General features: G+C 37.9%; 1 protein-coding gene across 11 annotated transcripts in view; it reads right to left on the bottom strand.

The window, feature by feature from the left end:
* Window positions 1–16,413, bottom strand: part of ABI1 (abl interactor 1) — a 136,210-nt gene that overhangs the window by 33,835 nt on the left and 85,962 nt on the right. For all 11 annotated transcript variants that reach the window (XM_049097014.1, XM_025463883.3, XM_025463886.3 and 8 more), the window contains exon 3: window positions 3,045–3,221. In XM_049097014.1, coding sequence (XP_048952971.1) covers window positions 3,045–3,221 — 177 coding nt within the window. The remainder of the gene's footprint in view (window positions 1–3,044; window positions 3,222–16,413) is intronic.

Genomic DNA, 16,413 nt, shown 5'->3' with positions numbered 1-16,413 from the left:
ATGTGTAACCATCTATCTCACAGCATAAAATGCTTCACCATATAGTATTATTTAAATAATACAAGTATCAAAACCCTGAAATTTAAATCACAAAAGAAAATATGATGGAACATTAATTTCAGAGTCTGGAAACTTTAACATGAAACTTGGTAGACATAAGAAGAAATACTAATATATTTGGATATAATTTTTTTAATCTATGTGTATTTTTTAGAATACCCAAACATTAAAAAAGTCAAGAGCCAAATAGCAGTATGAAGAAATTTAGGAATATATAAGGAACTCATTTCCTTGACAGAAAAAAGAGTTCTTACCAATCAGTAGGAAAACAGACTTCTAAATAGAAAAGTGGTGGACAAAGGTTAAGAAAATAATTCTAAAACTATAAGAATAGCTTCTCTCTTTTCCTTCTAATAATTTTGGCCCTAGTATTTGTTCATTAACTACTATCCAAATTTCTGGGATACCTGGGTGGCTCAGTGGTTGAGCATCTGCCTTTGGCTCAGATCATGATCCCAGGATACTGGGATAGAGTCCTCCATCAGGCTCCCCACAGCCTGCTTCTCCCTCTGTCTGTATATCTAACTCTTTCTGTCCCTCTCATGAATAAATAAACAAAATCTTAAAAAAAAAACCCACCTACTATTCAAATTTCTAACCGTCACTCTACTATGCTCTAGAAATATTTAATTAAGCCAGCAATGAATGATCTGTCAGAGAAATCAGAAAACAAGAGAAACAGAGTGGCAATGAGACAACTGGGGAAAAAAATAACTGTGTATATATTTGTATATCACAGAAACAAAATATGGACAAATATGCCACATATCAGACTCTAAGAAATGTTATTCTCACAGACCATCCACTCTCTCACCCTAATCAAAAATATATTTTAAAATAACCTGTGTATAACATGTGAAATAAACTCAGTATTTTAATAAAGTAAAAAAAAAATTTAAAAAATTACCTGTACAATACAAATGTAGTCACAGAACTATACGTTTAAAATGTTAAATAATAAATTTTATGTATATTCTGCCATGATAAAAAGAAAAATCATGTGTCAGTAACCATATTACAGAAAGCAGACTGCCAAAATTCATATCTGCATACTTTCAATATATATTATGTGGCATTTATACTTCCCATTTATACATATATGATGAAATAATTTCATATTCTCACCCAAAATTTCCTTATGAAATTTGCTTTCATCTTCTATTCTGCTAAGTACTATGTATTAAACTATTAAATATAGTTATTAATGGAGGAATAATATAGGATATTCACTTCTAAGATGATGACATTTTTTTTATGCACGTATTTTGTTTTGAAAGAAAGCAAGCTCAAGATTAGTTAGGTCAAAGGGAGGCAGCCCAGGTGGCCCAGCGGTTTAGTGCCATCTTCAGCCCAGGGTGTGATCCTGGAGACCCGGGGTTGAGTCCCACACACATCAGGCTCCATGCATGGCGCCTGCTTCTCCCTCCCTCTGCCTGTGTCTCTGCCTCTCTCTCTCTCTCTCTGTCTCATGAATAAATAAAATCTTTAAAAAAAAAAAAAAAAAAGAAAAATTAGGCCAAAGGGGAAGAAGTGAGCACGAGTGTGTGTACACACATGCATACGCGTGTGTGTGTGTATATATAAATTTTAATCTCATGGCAATTAATACAAAAAAGATTTCTTCCAGACTCTCAATATTCAAATCCTATAGCTCAATCTAGTCTAAAATAACTTAAATTCCAACTGAATTTAAGCTTTTTTTTTTAAAGGATTTTATTTATTTATTCACAAGAGACACGGGAGCGGGGGTAGAGGAGGGAGAGAGAGAGAGAGAAAGAGAAAAAGAGAGAGAGAGAGAGAAAGAGACACAGGCAGAGGGAAAAGCAGGCTCCACGCAGGGAGCCTGACATGGGACTCGATCCTGGGTCTCCAGGATCAGGCCCTGGGCTAAAGGTGGCACTAAACCACTGAGCCACCAGGGCTGCCCTGAATTTAAGCTCTTTTACAACTCTAGCCACATACCCTGGGTAAAAATATAAGAAACAAACAAGTAGCCTCTTCTACATTTGTAGTGTTCCAATTTTATATCTAACTTCAAAGCATGACAGAAAGGGGGAGATTCCAATAATGACAGCGCAGAGTAGAATAAAAGTGAGTATTGTCAGTCAGCTACACTCTTCTCTTGATCAGGAACCCCAAATAATTTAGAATGCAACAGAAATCCAGCAATAACCCTGGTCAGATCAGCCAGCTAGGGAAAGCTTCAAGATTCTAGCCAACTCCTAAAAATTTATTATAAAAATTCTGAAAATCAGATACAAAATCAAATAATGGTCCTCTAGGAAAGGGACTATCAAATTTCATAGGAATCGTTTATCCTGAGCAAAAATGGCTATAGAATTCAGGTCATTCAGTATGTTTGCAGAATAACCCATAAACATCTAAGAAGTTGACAGACTACAGGTATCTTTCAATAGCAGCTAATTCTGCCACGCTAAGATATGAACATGGGCAACAAATAATCTCTTTCCTAAAACCCTATTGGGGCAGGGGAAGGCAAGGAGGGTATGGTATGCAAAACTACATACAATTTTTTGTTTTTCATAAGTTGCTGGAATTATAGCCACATCTACATAAATGCACTTACATATATTTTTTGAAATAAAAGGTTCAAAGTTTTTATAAATTATTTTGTAAAACAACTCTGCAAAGCATATAAATTTTTTATTTTTAAATATTCATTCAGTAGTAAAAGCAAGACATGGCATTCACAATATCTGTAATATTAGTCTAGGATTCAAATGGCTCTACTGACAAAAAGCCATGGTAAGTTTTACTATCTTCTGAATACAGCCTATTTCACAGATAAAATTCTGACTCAAACTTAGTATAATACATAGCTAATATTAAATATTCTTTGAAAACTATAATGCTAGTTACTAGCTAAGAGAATCTATTAATTAAGAAAATGATTTTTACTGCTCTATTTCCTATCCAAAATATTTATTGGATAAATTATTTCAAGTTAATATAAAAATGCTTACCTTGACACCATGGCCCACATCATCCAGAACTGTATAGTCAATAGGTTTCCGAATATACCTTACAGGACGCTCCATGTTTGCAGGTGCTATTATTTTGTGAGTTCTTGATGTATTCTTATTTGTTGTCAAAATACCAATCTCTCTCCGAGCCACTTTTTCTTTGTGAATGTCCACGGTCTAGATTTTAAATTTGAACAAAGAAAATATTATTAGGCATAGTAAATTAAATAACAGCCATATATATTGACCATATACAAGGTTGGACTACAGGACAGTATCACATGTCTACTTTCCAGGGAATACTGTATCTTTCCCTTCAAAATTAAGGAAATTAATATCCTTGAGGCTCAAAACAAGGAATATCTAAAAGTGATTAAAACCAACAACTGAGGGACGCCTGGGTGGCTCAGTGGTTGAGCGTCTGCCTTTGGCCCAGGGCATGATCCTAGGGTCCTAGGATGGAGTCCCACATCGGGCTCCCTGCAGGGATCCTGCTTCTCCTCTCTCTGCCTGTGTCTCTGCCTTTCTCTCTGTGTCTCTCATGAATAAATAAATAAAATATTAAAAAAAAAAAAACCAACAACTGATTTAATGGAGTTGGTTCCAAAACAATTTCCAGGGAAGCAATTTTCATTCCTAAAAACTCTGTGTGTATGGAACAGGACAGGTATCTTGCTCGGAGAAGCTTTTACTTTATTTATTGAGGATGCAGACAAGGAAGAAAATCAATAATTATAACACAATAAGGTTAAGTGCTGTAGTGACCTACACACAGGGCATCTGAAACCTCTCCAACAGTGTTCAGAGACAAGATACCTAACTAGGTTGAGAAGGGTTCACTTAAAGACTTTATAAAGTAAAGAAGAAAAAAAAAGACTTTATAAAGTATGTAGGTTTTTAAGAATGAATAGAAGAGGTAAACATGGAAATTATTCAAGGCAATCAATCATGTTGCAGATAAAAGGTATAAGAGAAAAGATGGTAAGTTAGAGCAGAGGTTACAAACTGGCATCATGCAGCTTACCTAATACTGGCCTTTATGGCTTAAAAATTTTGTTGTTGTTGTTTAATTGCTAACATTTAAACCTAGATAGTAGTCAGCACATAAGAAATAATTACACAACTACTCAATAATTTAAACTTTGTCCTAATGGTAGTGAGGAACTGGTAACAAATTTTAATTGGGTGACATCATCAAACCTGCATTCTAAAAGATCCCTGGAGTTAGAGCATCTATCTGGGTGGCTCAGTTGGTTAAGCATCTGCCCTCGGTTAAGCCATGATCCCAGATCCCAGGGTCCTAGGATTGAGCCTTCTTGCTCCCTCTCCCTCCTGCTTATGTGCTAATAAATAAAATCTTAAGGAAACAAACAAACAAACAAACAAACAGATCCCTCTAGTAGAGGTGGTGAGGATAGACAGAACAAGAGCACTGGCCATGAGACCAGGCAGGAAGCAGTGACAATAGTCTAGGTGGAGAAGCAGCAAAGATGGAAACTGAAGATGGTCAAGGGGTATTGTCAGAAAAAAACCAAGATTCTATTAATGTTTAAAAATAACCTGTGTTAATGTTTAAGATTCTATTTCCAGAATTTAAAAAATTGAATGAGAGAGGATCTGCAATCAAAATATTCTCCCAACTCCAAAACAAGGTAAAGAAAATTCTCCTTCAGTGTCTAGAGTTTTTGCACATCTTACAAGAAAAGGCACTGCTCCCCCTGTCTGGGATATTTATAAACAGCCTTAGAAGAGATGGTGTTTTCCAGGAGAGCAAAAGGTAGGCTTGCTTTCTGTCCAGTGTAATAAAAATGTCAGCTCTGGGGCAAAGGTCAGGAAGGCTTATTGCCCATTATAAAAGATCTGGTCCCCTAAGCTGGGAGTTCTTTTCCTGCAATGGCCCCATCTCTGTGTGCAAACATCACTTGGCTCTCTTTTCAGTATCCTACAGAAATTGGGGCTAGTTACCTAGCACAAATGCTGACACTGGCTACTGCTATTGCCATGACCAATGACATCCTGCATCTGGCCCAAGAGTCTCATGTCTTTAATACTGTCTATGAAATTGTGGCAGGCTAACTTCTTAGCTTGCACAAAGGGTAAAAAAAAATCTTAAACCTTTCACAATTTTTGACAGTTTTGGAAATGAGGCAGAATTTCTTCTAGAAATGGAATGAAAGACCAGTTAACAGGAACCAGCTAAGTCCATGGGAATCATGAGTGAACATGCTGACCAAATGGGATGGTCAACCAAGCAATAAATGGTTTACTTAACCAGCTATTAATAAAGGCTAATTTGAGGATGTAGTTTCAAGGTGAATACCATTTTGTAGGTTCAAAGATAGCAGTCTGAATAATGCCCTAGTAACTGACCATCAACTTTCCATCAACCTGACAGTTGGCCTCAGCAGGTCTGCCCTATGAACAACTGGTACTAAGATTTATCTGGCAGAGGGAGTGGGGAACACAAAGGACTGTTCCTCTTAGACAATGTTACACCCCATGTTACACTGGGTGCCAAAGGAGAAAAACTACAACCACTGTGGTCAGAACCAGAAGAATCTTTAGAACTTCAGCTAGTTTGTTACATGCAGGGAAGGGGCACATAATGCTTATTAAAAGATGGCAACAGCTTACTATCTTCTTGCTCAGTCCCTCTTGCAGCCTATTTGGTCAACATTCAATTCATTCAAGATGAGTAAAAGTGGGGCATCTGCATGGCTGTCAGCTGAGCATCCGATTCTTGATTTCAGCTCAGGTTATGATCTCAGGGTTGTGAAATTTAGCCCTACATTGGGCTCCACACTCAACAGGTTTCTTCTTGGAATCCTCTTTTCCTCTTGCTCTACCCCTCCCTGCTGCATTCCCTCTCTAATAAATAAATCTTCAAAAAAATATATTAGTAAAAAAACCTCAGCATTTTTTGGCAGTGGGTCTGCTACAAAAGAGCTCTGCCTATACCACCCCGCCACCCACCCCACCCCAAAAATTTCACTAAGAGAAACTACTGTGGGCACTGACTAGTCTTCACGTTCTTTCTGTACTAAACTGGGTTTAAAATGATGAAAAAGGTGATTCACTAAAGAATGAGAAACTTGTCCAAAGAAATCTAGATGAAGTCTTGCTGTTGGACCTTATGGCCTTGGAAAACTCCTCTAATTCTTATGCTGAAATAAGCAAGAATTTAAGAGATATTATCTCGATAATGGAACAGCAAATAGCCTACATTATGTAGACTACTATAAACAATGCTGAAAAAATAAATAAAATAAAATAAAATAAAATAAAATAAAATAAAATAAAATAAATAAAAAAATAAAAACAATGCTGTCACTGTGCAGATCTTAGCCCAAGTCATCCAAAGGGCATGCGGTCATTTCTCTACCAGAAAGCAATGTGGCTGTAGCTCTGAGTGTCGTATTGATCAGCATATAGCTAGAGTATTGCTCAAAACTGAAAGGAAATACACCTTGTTTAGAGGTGCAGAGCTGCTCTCTCCCAATCTTCCCGATGGCCCAGCTTCGGCTGCTTTGCAAAGATAAATGGTGGTGGAGATGAGTTTTCCTAGTTCCCCAAGGGAACTGAAGATCAAACATACTCAGGTATGCTAGAACACTAGGGAGAGGTGGGATTCAAATTTTTATGGCTCTGTTACATACAGGAGCCCACATCCCCTTCATAACCATCATGTAGAGGAAGAGGGTACTTGTTTTCAGCTACCAACATTTGGGTAGGATTAACAGTGGGGAAACAGCAACTAACTCATACTTTTCAGTGCTATCTTTGGATCAATTCAGTGTATTACTACTGTTGTGCCTTCTACCACTGAGTATATAATTTACTGATATTTTGCATGCCTGTACTGTGAACGCTCCTAAGTGCCAGAGCAGATTATGACAAATGGGAAGAGCCCATGTAGAAAACACTGGTAGCTTTAGCACCCCACAATCCTTATCACCCCTTTGTGTACACATCTCCACACATAAGATGATTTTACTCACTGGGGCCTCTGGCAAGAGGAGCAGTTCCCACCAAAGGTATCCCTTTGGTTTTTGGATTCAATGCCTCCCTAAAAGAGCTACCAAGTGCACACTCCTTTTGAAGTTTCCCATTTGAGGATGGGTCAACTCAAACTCAATGACTACAAAGGTGGTTAGAGACTAACAAGCTTCTCTTATCACATTCAAGTGGTAAATTCAAGAATGCAGCCAGGCTGGCCCCTATGGTATTTTAGCTTTACACGAAAAAGTGACAGTTATCCCTTGGGGGAAGTTTTAACCTCCATTCTGCATAAATCAAAGCCACTGGCTCATTGAGGCCCTTGATTCATGGAGGATCTCATAAATGCCTGCACCTGGTTCACTAATGAATGATTCAATTACAATGAAACTATGGTGTTCAGAGTGCTGGTATGCTGTTCAATTTCAGGGCCAGCCACACAGAGCTGAAAATGGGTGTGGATGCTTTGCTCCATGGGCAGAACTCAAGTATGTTCTCATAGATCTGACCAATATTCCTCTTCATAAACCTTGTTATATTTTTACTGACTCTGGGTCTGTTACTAATGACCTAGCTATTTGGTCTACTACTTGGAAAACTACAAGCTGACATAATAAAAACTAGCCATAAACTGTTGGGGACAAATTGCAGTTGCTGATCAGATCATCTAGGTCACAAATATAGATGCCCATGGTAAGGGCCCATCATCTGATGAGATCATATGGAATGAAGCCTATAACCAGGCCTATATCGCCCAGACTGCCATCACTGCTGCAGGATCTATTACCACATGTACCATCATAGAACAGATATAGAGTAAAAGACTCTCTGTTCCTGATGCAGAGGCAATCAATGCATTCCACACTTGTAATTCCCAGAAGATCCACTTGTCTGATCTATTCTACTGACAGATTGGCTACATCAGATCTCTGACCTCCTTCTTCAGGCTATTAGTAGTATCTTACCATTGGTGACATTTTTTTTAGGCATGACACTGCTATTCCAATCCGATCAGCTGACTCCAGCACACCAATGTTAACCTTGATGCTAACCTGTGCCTCATTTTTCACTTTCCAAACCATTTGCAGTCTGTTTTTATTCTAAAAGTCACAACAATGGGCAGTTAGTCAAGGTGTTTGATGGCCTTCCATACTCCCTATCACCCACAGGCATCATGTATTGCTGAGTGCTGGAAGAACCTGCTCAAAAATCAACTCAAAAAATTCAGAAACAACTAGATTAAAAAATGGACAAAGGAGGGCACCTGGGTGGCTCAGTTGGTTAATGCCTTCGGCACAGGTCACGATCCCAGGGTCCTGCGATAGAGTTCTGCATCATGCTCCCCACTTAGCAGGAGTCTGCCTGTCCCTCTCCTTCTGCCTCTCCCCCACCCCACCTCACCCTGCCCCGGGCTCTTTCTCTCTCAAAAAAAAAAAAAAAAAGAAAAGAAAAGAAACAGACAAAGGATTTGGTTAGACATTTCTCCAAAGAAAATATACAAACCTATACAAACCTAGAGGTTCCTCTCCTATTATAGACTGTAATGCAATACAGGAGAGGCATCATCACAGGTATCACTCAGCCCTCTTCACATTTCTCTATGGAGCTTAGGCTTGGAAAAACTGGCACAAATACCAACACTGGCTCTTGCTATTGTCATGAATAATAAAGTCCTATGTCTATGACCCAGAAGTCTTGTATCTTCTAACAACATCTAGGAAACTATGGCAAGCTAACTTCCTAGCTTGCATAGATGGCAAAATCTCAGACCCTTCACAGTTCTTAAAATAAGCTTTCTTTTTTTTTTTTTAAAGATTTTATTTATTTATTTATGAGAGACACAGAAAGAGGCAGGCAGAGACATAGGCAGAGGGAGAAGCAGGCTCCATGCAGGGAGCCTGATGTGGGATTCGATCCTGGGTCTCCAGGATCACGCCCTGGGCTGAAGGCAGATGCTCAACCACTGAGCCACCCAGGCATCCCAAAATAAGCTTTCTTTTTATAGTGAAACAATTCATACTCGGGCCAGTCCCCTCCTCTTCGGTAATTTGGAAGATTATCTGATATAGTCACTCATGTTATAAATTATAGTTAAGAAGCTACATTTTTTAATGCCTTCACTTATCTTTTAAATTCTTTCCTTTTCTGGGGCACTTGTGTGCCACAGTGGGTTAAGAATCTGACTCTGGGGGCACCTGGATGGCTCAGCAGTTGAGCATCTGGCTTCGGCTTAGGTCGTGATCCTGGGATCTGGGATCAAGTCCCACATCCAGTTCCCTGCGAGGAGCCTGCTTCTCCCTCTGCCTATGTCTCTGCCCCTCTCTCTCTCTCTCTCTCTCTCTCTCTCAGTCTGTGTTCTCTCATGAATAAATAAATAAATTTAAAAAAAAAGAGTCTGACTCTTGGTTGCAGCTCACGTCATGATCTTATGGGTGGTGAGACTGAGCCCCACATGGGGCTTGGTACTCAGTGGAGAGTTGGCTTGAAGATTCTATCCCTCTGCCCCTCCCCCTACAGGCACATGTATATGTGCATGTGTGCACGTGCGCTCTCTCTTTCTCTAAAATAAATATATAAATCTCTTTTAAAAGATAAACTCCTTCTCTAACATAAGTTTAATTTGGTCAAGCTAAATTCTGATTGACATGGAATTAAGTTTGGAGATTCATAATTCCATAGAAAATACTGAGATTTCATTGGAGGGTAAAAAACATGGACCAACACTCACCTTGGTTTGCTCTTAACTCCCCGAACACTCATCTCTGTGTCCTTTGCAAGGTCACTTTACAGATGTAATGCCTCTGTACTGAATCTAAGTTCTCTATGCTTTATAACCTCTCCTTGGCAAACTCATCCACATTCAAGTTTAAATTGCCATTTATATACACATAAACTTTATTCTAGACCTCCTCTGATGTGCAGAATTGTACGAAAGAGGGATCCTTGGGTGGCGCAGCGGTTTAGCGCCTGCCTTTGGCCCAGGGCGTGATCCTGGAGACCCAGGATCGAATCCCACGTCGGGCTCCCAGTGCATGGAGCCTGCTTCTCCCTCTGCCTGTGTCTCTGCCTCTCTCTCTCTCTCTGTGACTATCATAAATAAATAAAAATTAAAAAAAAAAAAAAAGATTTGTATGAAAGGTGTGACAGGGGCACCTGGGTGGCTCAGCTGGTTCACCGTCTGATACTTGGTTTCCTCTCAGATCATGATCTTGGGGTCATGAGATCAAGCCCTGCATCAGGCTCCACACTCAGCATGGAGTCTGCTGGAGATTCTTGTTCTCTCTCTCTCTCTCTCTGGCCCTCCCCCTACTTGCATGTTTTCTCTCTCTAAAATAAATAAATAGGGACACCTGGGTGGCTCAGAGGCTAAGCGTCTGCCTTCAGCTCAGGGCATGATCCTGGAGTCCCAGGATCAAGTCCCACATGCGGCTCCCTGCATGGAGCCTGCTTCTCACTCTGCCTGATTCTCTGTGTGTGTGTGTGTCTCTCATGAAAAACTAAATAAAATAAATAAATCTTTTTAGAAAGTGCAACATTCTCCTCAGATATGCCAATGGTACCTCAAAATGAAAATGCCCCAAATCAAACACATAGTCTACTCAACTCTATGGTTGAATAGGAAACTCAATGTTCCTGTAACAGTTTTCTATCAAGTTAATTAAGTCAGATATCTAGCACCTACTTCATATCCAATATCACTAAATCTTGTCATATTTACCTTTGGTGAGGATGTGGAGAAAAAGGTTAGAACCCTTGTGCACACTGTTAATGGGAATGCAAATGAGCACAGCCTCTATGTAAAACAATATGGAGGTTCCTCAAGCAATCAAAAATAGAACTACTGTATGATCCAGCAATTCCACCTGAGTACTTATCGAAGAAAATAAAAAACTACTTCAAAATATATATGCACTCCCATGTTCACCACGGCATTGTTTATAATACCCAAGATATGGGGGGAAAACATCGAAGTGTCCATCAATGGATGAATGGATAAAGAAGCTGTGGTAAATATATACACCACCACAATGGTATACTATACTATGGAGTACTTTTCAGCCATTAAAAAGTATAAAATATTGCCATTCGCAACAACATAAATGGACCTTGAAAGTATTATGCTAAGTGAAATAAGACAGAGAAAGATAAATACCATACAATTTCACTTATATGTGGAATCTAAAAAAACCAACAAATGAAAAAATAAGCCCACTGATACAAAGAACACATCAGTGGTTGCCAGAGGCAGGGACTGGACAAAATGGGTTAAAGGAGTCAAAATAAGTAAGTCATAGGGATGTAATATGCAATATGGTGACTATCGTTAATAACACTGTACAGTATATTTGGAAGTTGCTAAGAATAAATCTTAAAAGTCTTCATCCTGGGGATCCCTGGGTGGCTCAGCGGTTTGGTGCCTGCCTTCGGCCCGGGGCATGATCCTGGAGTCCAGGGTTTGAGTCCTGCATCGGGCTCCCTGCATGGAGCCTGCTTCTCCCTCTGCCTGTGTCTCGGCCTCTTTCTCTCTCTGTATCTCTCATGAATAAATGAATAAAATCTTTAAAAAAAAAAAAAAGTCTTCATCACAAGAAAATAATTTTTGTTAACTATGTTTGGGGACACATGTTAACTAGACTTACTGTGGTGATCACCTTGCAATATATACAAACATTGAATCACTCTGTGGTATAGCTGAAATTAATGTCAATTATACCTTTATTTAAAAACATACATATATGCAAACCATATAGACACCATTAAGGTGTCTCCAACACCTTAATCCTAATCAATCTACTGTGTCATCTCTCACTTTGGTTATTGCAAAAGCCTTCTAACTGGTCCACTTGTATCCAGTCTATCCCCTTTCTAATCTGTTCTTTACAGTGTAACCATAGTCATCTTTACAAAATCAGTAAACTTGAGAAAACAAAATGAAAAACTCTGAAGACAGCTCACCTGCTTAAATCCTATTAAAAGAATATCCTACATGGCTCCCAGTCTTCATGGGAAAAACAAATTCAAAACGGCTCAAGTTCTTTCCCTATTTCTTTCAAATATCATGGTATCCACAATTCTCCTTAAAATCATCTTTGTCACCCTTCCTATCTGCCCTACACACTGCAGACATATTCAGGACACTATTTCAAGTTACCTGAAGTTTTTTTTTTCTGAGTCCACTTCCTCCCCAGTTTCCCAAGTACAAATCACAAAAGTCCTAATCATAACCCTTCCTGCAATGTACAACCCTCCATATGGGAGGGTGAGTGAATACAGCAGGTAGGAGGAGGGGAACAGACTTGGAACATTTGTATAACAACAGCATGCATATGCTCACCAAGCCAAAGTTAGCTTTTTCAGGGAGATTAATTCCTTCTTACACTTGCATTTCCTTACTTTCACATTTTTTTCATCTTTAGATAGCAAAATAAGCAGTTTGATACCAAGAAAATTGGTTTTCAATTATAATATACTGGAGATAACATTTAAGAGTTATCCTAGTTACCCATCTGATCACTATGCAGCAATCCCTAGACCTATGAAGCATAGCTGAAAACCACTGATTTAAAGAAAATACACATATATACACAAATGTGAAATCAGAAAACCTAGGTTTGAACACTGGCTTTTTCACATACTAGTTGTGATATTTTATACAGCTTTTAAGCTCACTAAAATTCCATTTTGCTTATATAAAATGGGGATGGGATAACAAAAGAATATTGCTTGATATAAAAGTACTAAAAAAAATTAGCCAAGTCTGAATCTTACTTATCAATCTATCCAATCTACAATCCTGCAGTTAAGGGAAAGTATTTCTAAAATGTGAAAACATGGACATACCACATTGTGTATTAGAAATAATGAATGTTGAATCTGGAATGCACTAAGCCAAATGCAGAAAGAAAAAAACTGCATTATCACTTAACTGTAAAATCTAAAAAAAGTCACACACACAGAAGGAGATGGGGTGGAGAGGTGCAGGAAATGAAGAATCTAAAAAGCTGAACGCCAAAAAGCAAAGCAGAAGATGGTTACCAGACTCTGGGAGTGGGTATTGGGGAGATATTAGTCAAAGGCTACAAAGTTGCAGTTAATAGAATGAATAAGCCTAGAGATCTAATGTGCAGCATTATGACTACAGTTAATAACACAGTACTGAATACTGGAAATTTACAAAGAGTAAATTTCAGGTGCTCTCATCACATACACAAAAGGTAACTCTGTGAGAAGAAGGTACCTTAAGTTAATTAGCTTTACTACAATAATCATTTCACTATGTATATGTACATCAAATCATGTTGTAAACCTTATTAATTATGCATAATTTTTATTTTAAAAGATAAAAAAGGACGATTAACATGATTTATGTTCCAATCTCCAGTTTTGCCACTAGCAATAGTAGGATTTTAGAAGACTCCTCAAAGTCAGTCTAATGAGCATTAAGATTCTGGAAGCTTGAAACTCAATGATTCCAAGATAAACAAGTCCTACAGACTAAAATTCATTTAAAAGAAAAACAAATATTACATATGTGCCTATCAGCAGGACAAACTAAAGAAAAGCTAGAAACACAAAAATTCTGATAAATGATTAGATCATGTTTGATGATTTAGGACTTTATAAAAGAAGAGATCAGGTCAAAATAGAATGCACATGGAGATAAATTTCGAAGTAAAAGATAGAATGAACATGTTCAAAGGATCTTTTAAGATAAGAGTACATTCCTAAAGACTTTATATGTAATTCAAAGCTCAAAAAAATCAAACAACTAAGTTTAACACAGGATAGTGTTTGTTTTCTGCCTAAGTGTCAAATGACAATAAAATAATTTAACAATTTTCCTTGTCCAGTTTTGGAATTACGCAATGGTTTGTAGAATTTTTTAATCTGAAGAAAGTCTTCACATTTTTAAAATAATTTTTCAGGGGATCCCTGGGTGGCTCAGCGGTTTGGCACTTGCCTTTGGCCCAGGGCACGATCCTGGAGTCCCAGGATCGAGTCCTGAATCAGGCTCCCGGCATGGAGCCTGCTTCTTCCTCCTCCTGTGTCTCTGCCTCTCTCTCTCTGTGTGTCTATCATAAATAATAAATAAATAAATAAATAAATAAATAAATAAATAAATCTTTAAAAAATAAAATAATTTTTCAATTTTATTATTTTTTTAAAAGATTTTATTCATTTATTCATGAGAGAGAGAGAGGCAGAGACACAGCAGAGGGAGAAGCAGGCTCCATGCAAGGAGCCCGACATGGAACTTGATCCCGGGACTCCAGGATCAGTCCCTGGGCCGAAGGCAGGTGCCAAACTGCTGAGCCACCCAGGGATCCCAATTTTTCAATTTTATATCTCATGTTGCATTTTCAGCACACAAAATGAAATTGTACTACAATGGGCTGGTAACAATGACATAGTTGCAACAGTCTAATAAAAAGCAAAGGAGGTCTCTGATTCGGGTAATGTAAGAGGCATCATCTAGAGCTAGATAACAGTAAATTCTTTTGACAGACTCAGTATGACAAGTACAAATAATATCCAGAGTTGTGAGAAAGAAACATGACAATGGGGAATATAAGATAAATCAACAGAAGTGATCAGAACATTCTGGATAAAGCCATAACAAAGTCTCTCCCCATCTAGTTATAAATAAGGTTAAAAAAAAGACGGGGGGATCCCTGGGTGGCTCAGCGGTTTAGCGCCTGCCTTTGGCCCAGGGCGCGATCCTGGAGTCCCGGAATCGAGTCCCACGTCAGGCTCCCTGCATGGAGCCTGCTTCTCCCTCTGCCTGTGTCTCTGCCTTTCTCTATCATGAACAAATAAATAAATCTTTAAAAAAAAAAAAAAAGAGGGGGGTGGGGAACAGTGAAATTGGAGTTTGAAAAATTAACCTGAAGAAAAAAAAAAAAAAAACTATGTAACCTTGAAAGTATAAGATACACCCACTTACCAACCAGACATCTCTCTCATTCCCCCACTCTCATCCAATGGAGTATTGATGCCAAATCTTCCAAACTGATCTATAACTTCAATGCCTCCCAATAAAAATCCCAACAGATCTTTTATGGTTTCAAAATATATACTGAATAGCAAGCAAAGGAGAAAGAATCACCAAGATAAGGTTAAAAAAAATTACAAAGAAGAAGGGACTTGCTCGTTGAGATTTATTATAAAGCCATATTAAATAAGACAAACTCAATAAAAGAGAACTCAGAAACAAGTTCACACAAGGAAACTTGGTATCTTACACTGATGACACAACAGTAGGAAGGAATACATTATTCAAATGGGCAACCAGTTTCCATGTAGAAAGAAACACTAAAAATGGATCCCTACCTCACACTCTAGGGAAAAAAATCAATTCCAGATCCATTAAATGCAAATGCAAATAAGCAGCATATTTATATTTGAAATATTATACATGAATATGAACCACTATGAATGAACTATATACATGAAGTACAGATAAATCTTAGAAACATAATGCTTAATTTTTAAAAAGTAAAGCTAGACTACAAATAATATGAATCTATTTTTACTAAACCCAAATGTAAACAAAATTAACAATTGTTTAGGAATACATATTTATGTGATAAACTTTTTTGAAGGACAAGGAAATAAGCATTCTGTTGGGAGTAAGGATTGAAGCACATAGGTATAAGAAACATAACTGATCATCTTCTAGTTAACTTTAGTGGTGGATTCACAAATGTTTTATTATTACAAATACTGTTACATGCATTACATGTAATGCATTTATTCTTCTGAATGTATTAAGTATAATTTATTATTATATTATATATATATAATATATATATTATTATGCAATGTAATGCATACATTCTTCTGAATGTATTAAGTATAATTTTTCAAAAGTCTTTAATCACAAACAAAATACTAAATAGAGCATGAGAAAAAGAAATGTTAGTATTCATCAAGCAGCATCAAGGAACTCCATAAAGAAGCTTCATTTTAGCCATCCATATTTGGCAGACCAAAAAGGAGGAAGATGGGGTACAAAGGAAAATTACAAGAAGAGGAAAGAGCATAAGCAAAGGCAAAAAGACATGAAAATACAACACCTGCTTAAGATGTACGAGAAAATTTTTAACAGCATGAATACAAATAAGTTAAACTCTGCTCTCATTAAAAGTTATTAAAGGAGGGGCTCCTGGGTGGCTCAGTTGGTTAAGAGTCTGCCTTTGCCTCAGATCATGATCCCAGGGTCCTGGGATGGGTGCCCTGCATTGGGCTCCCTGCTCAGCAGGGAGTCTGCCTCTCCCTCTGCCTGCCATTCCATCCTGCTTATGTGTTCGCGTTGTCAAGCAAATACAAAATCTTAAAAAAAAAAAAAAAGTTATTAAAGGAATACTAAGGA

Source organism: Canis lupus, chromosome 2 (genome assembly GCF_003254725.2).
Source record: "Canis lupus dingo isolate Sandy chromosome 2, ASM325472v2, whole genome shotgun sequence".
In the NCBI taxonomy this organism is placed as follows: domain Eukaryota; kingdom Metazoa; phylum Chordata; class Mammalia; order Carnivora; family Canidae; genus Canis; species Canis lupus.
Note: the sequence above shows the minus strand (reverse complement) of the source record. Positions and strands in the feature narration are given on the sequence as shown.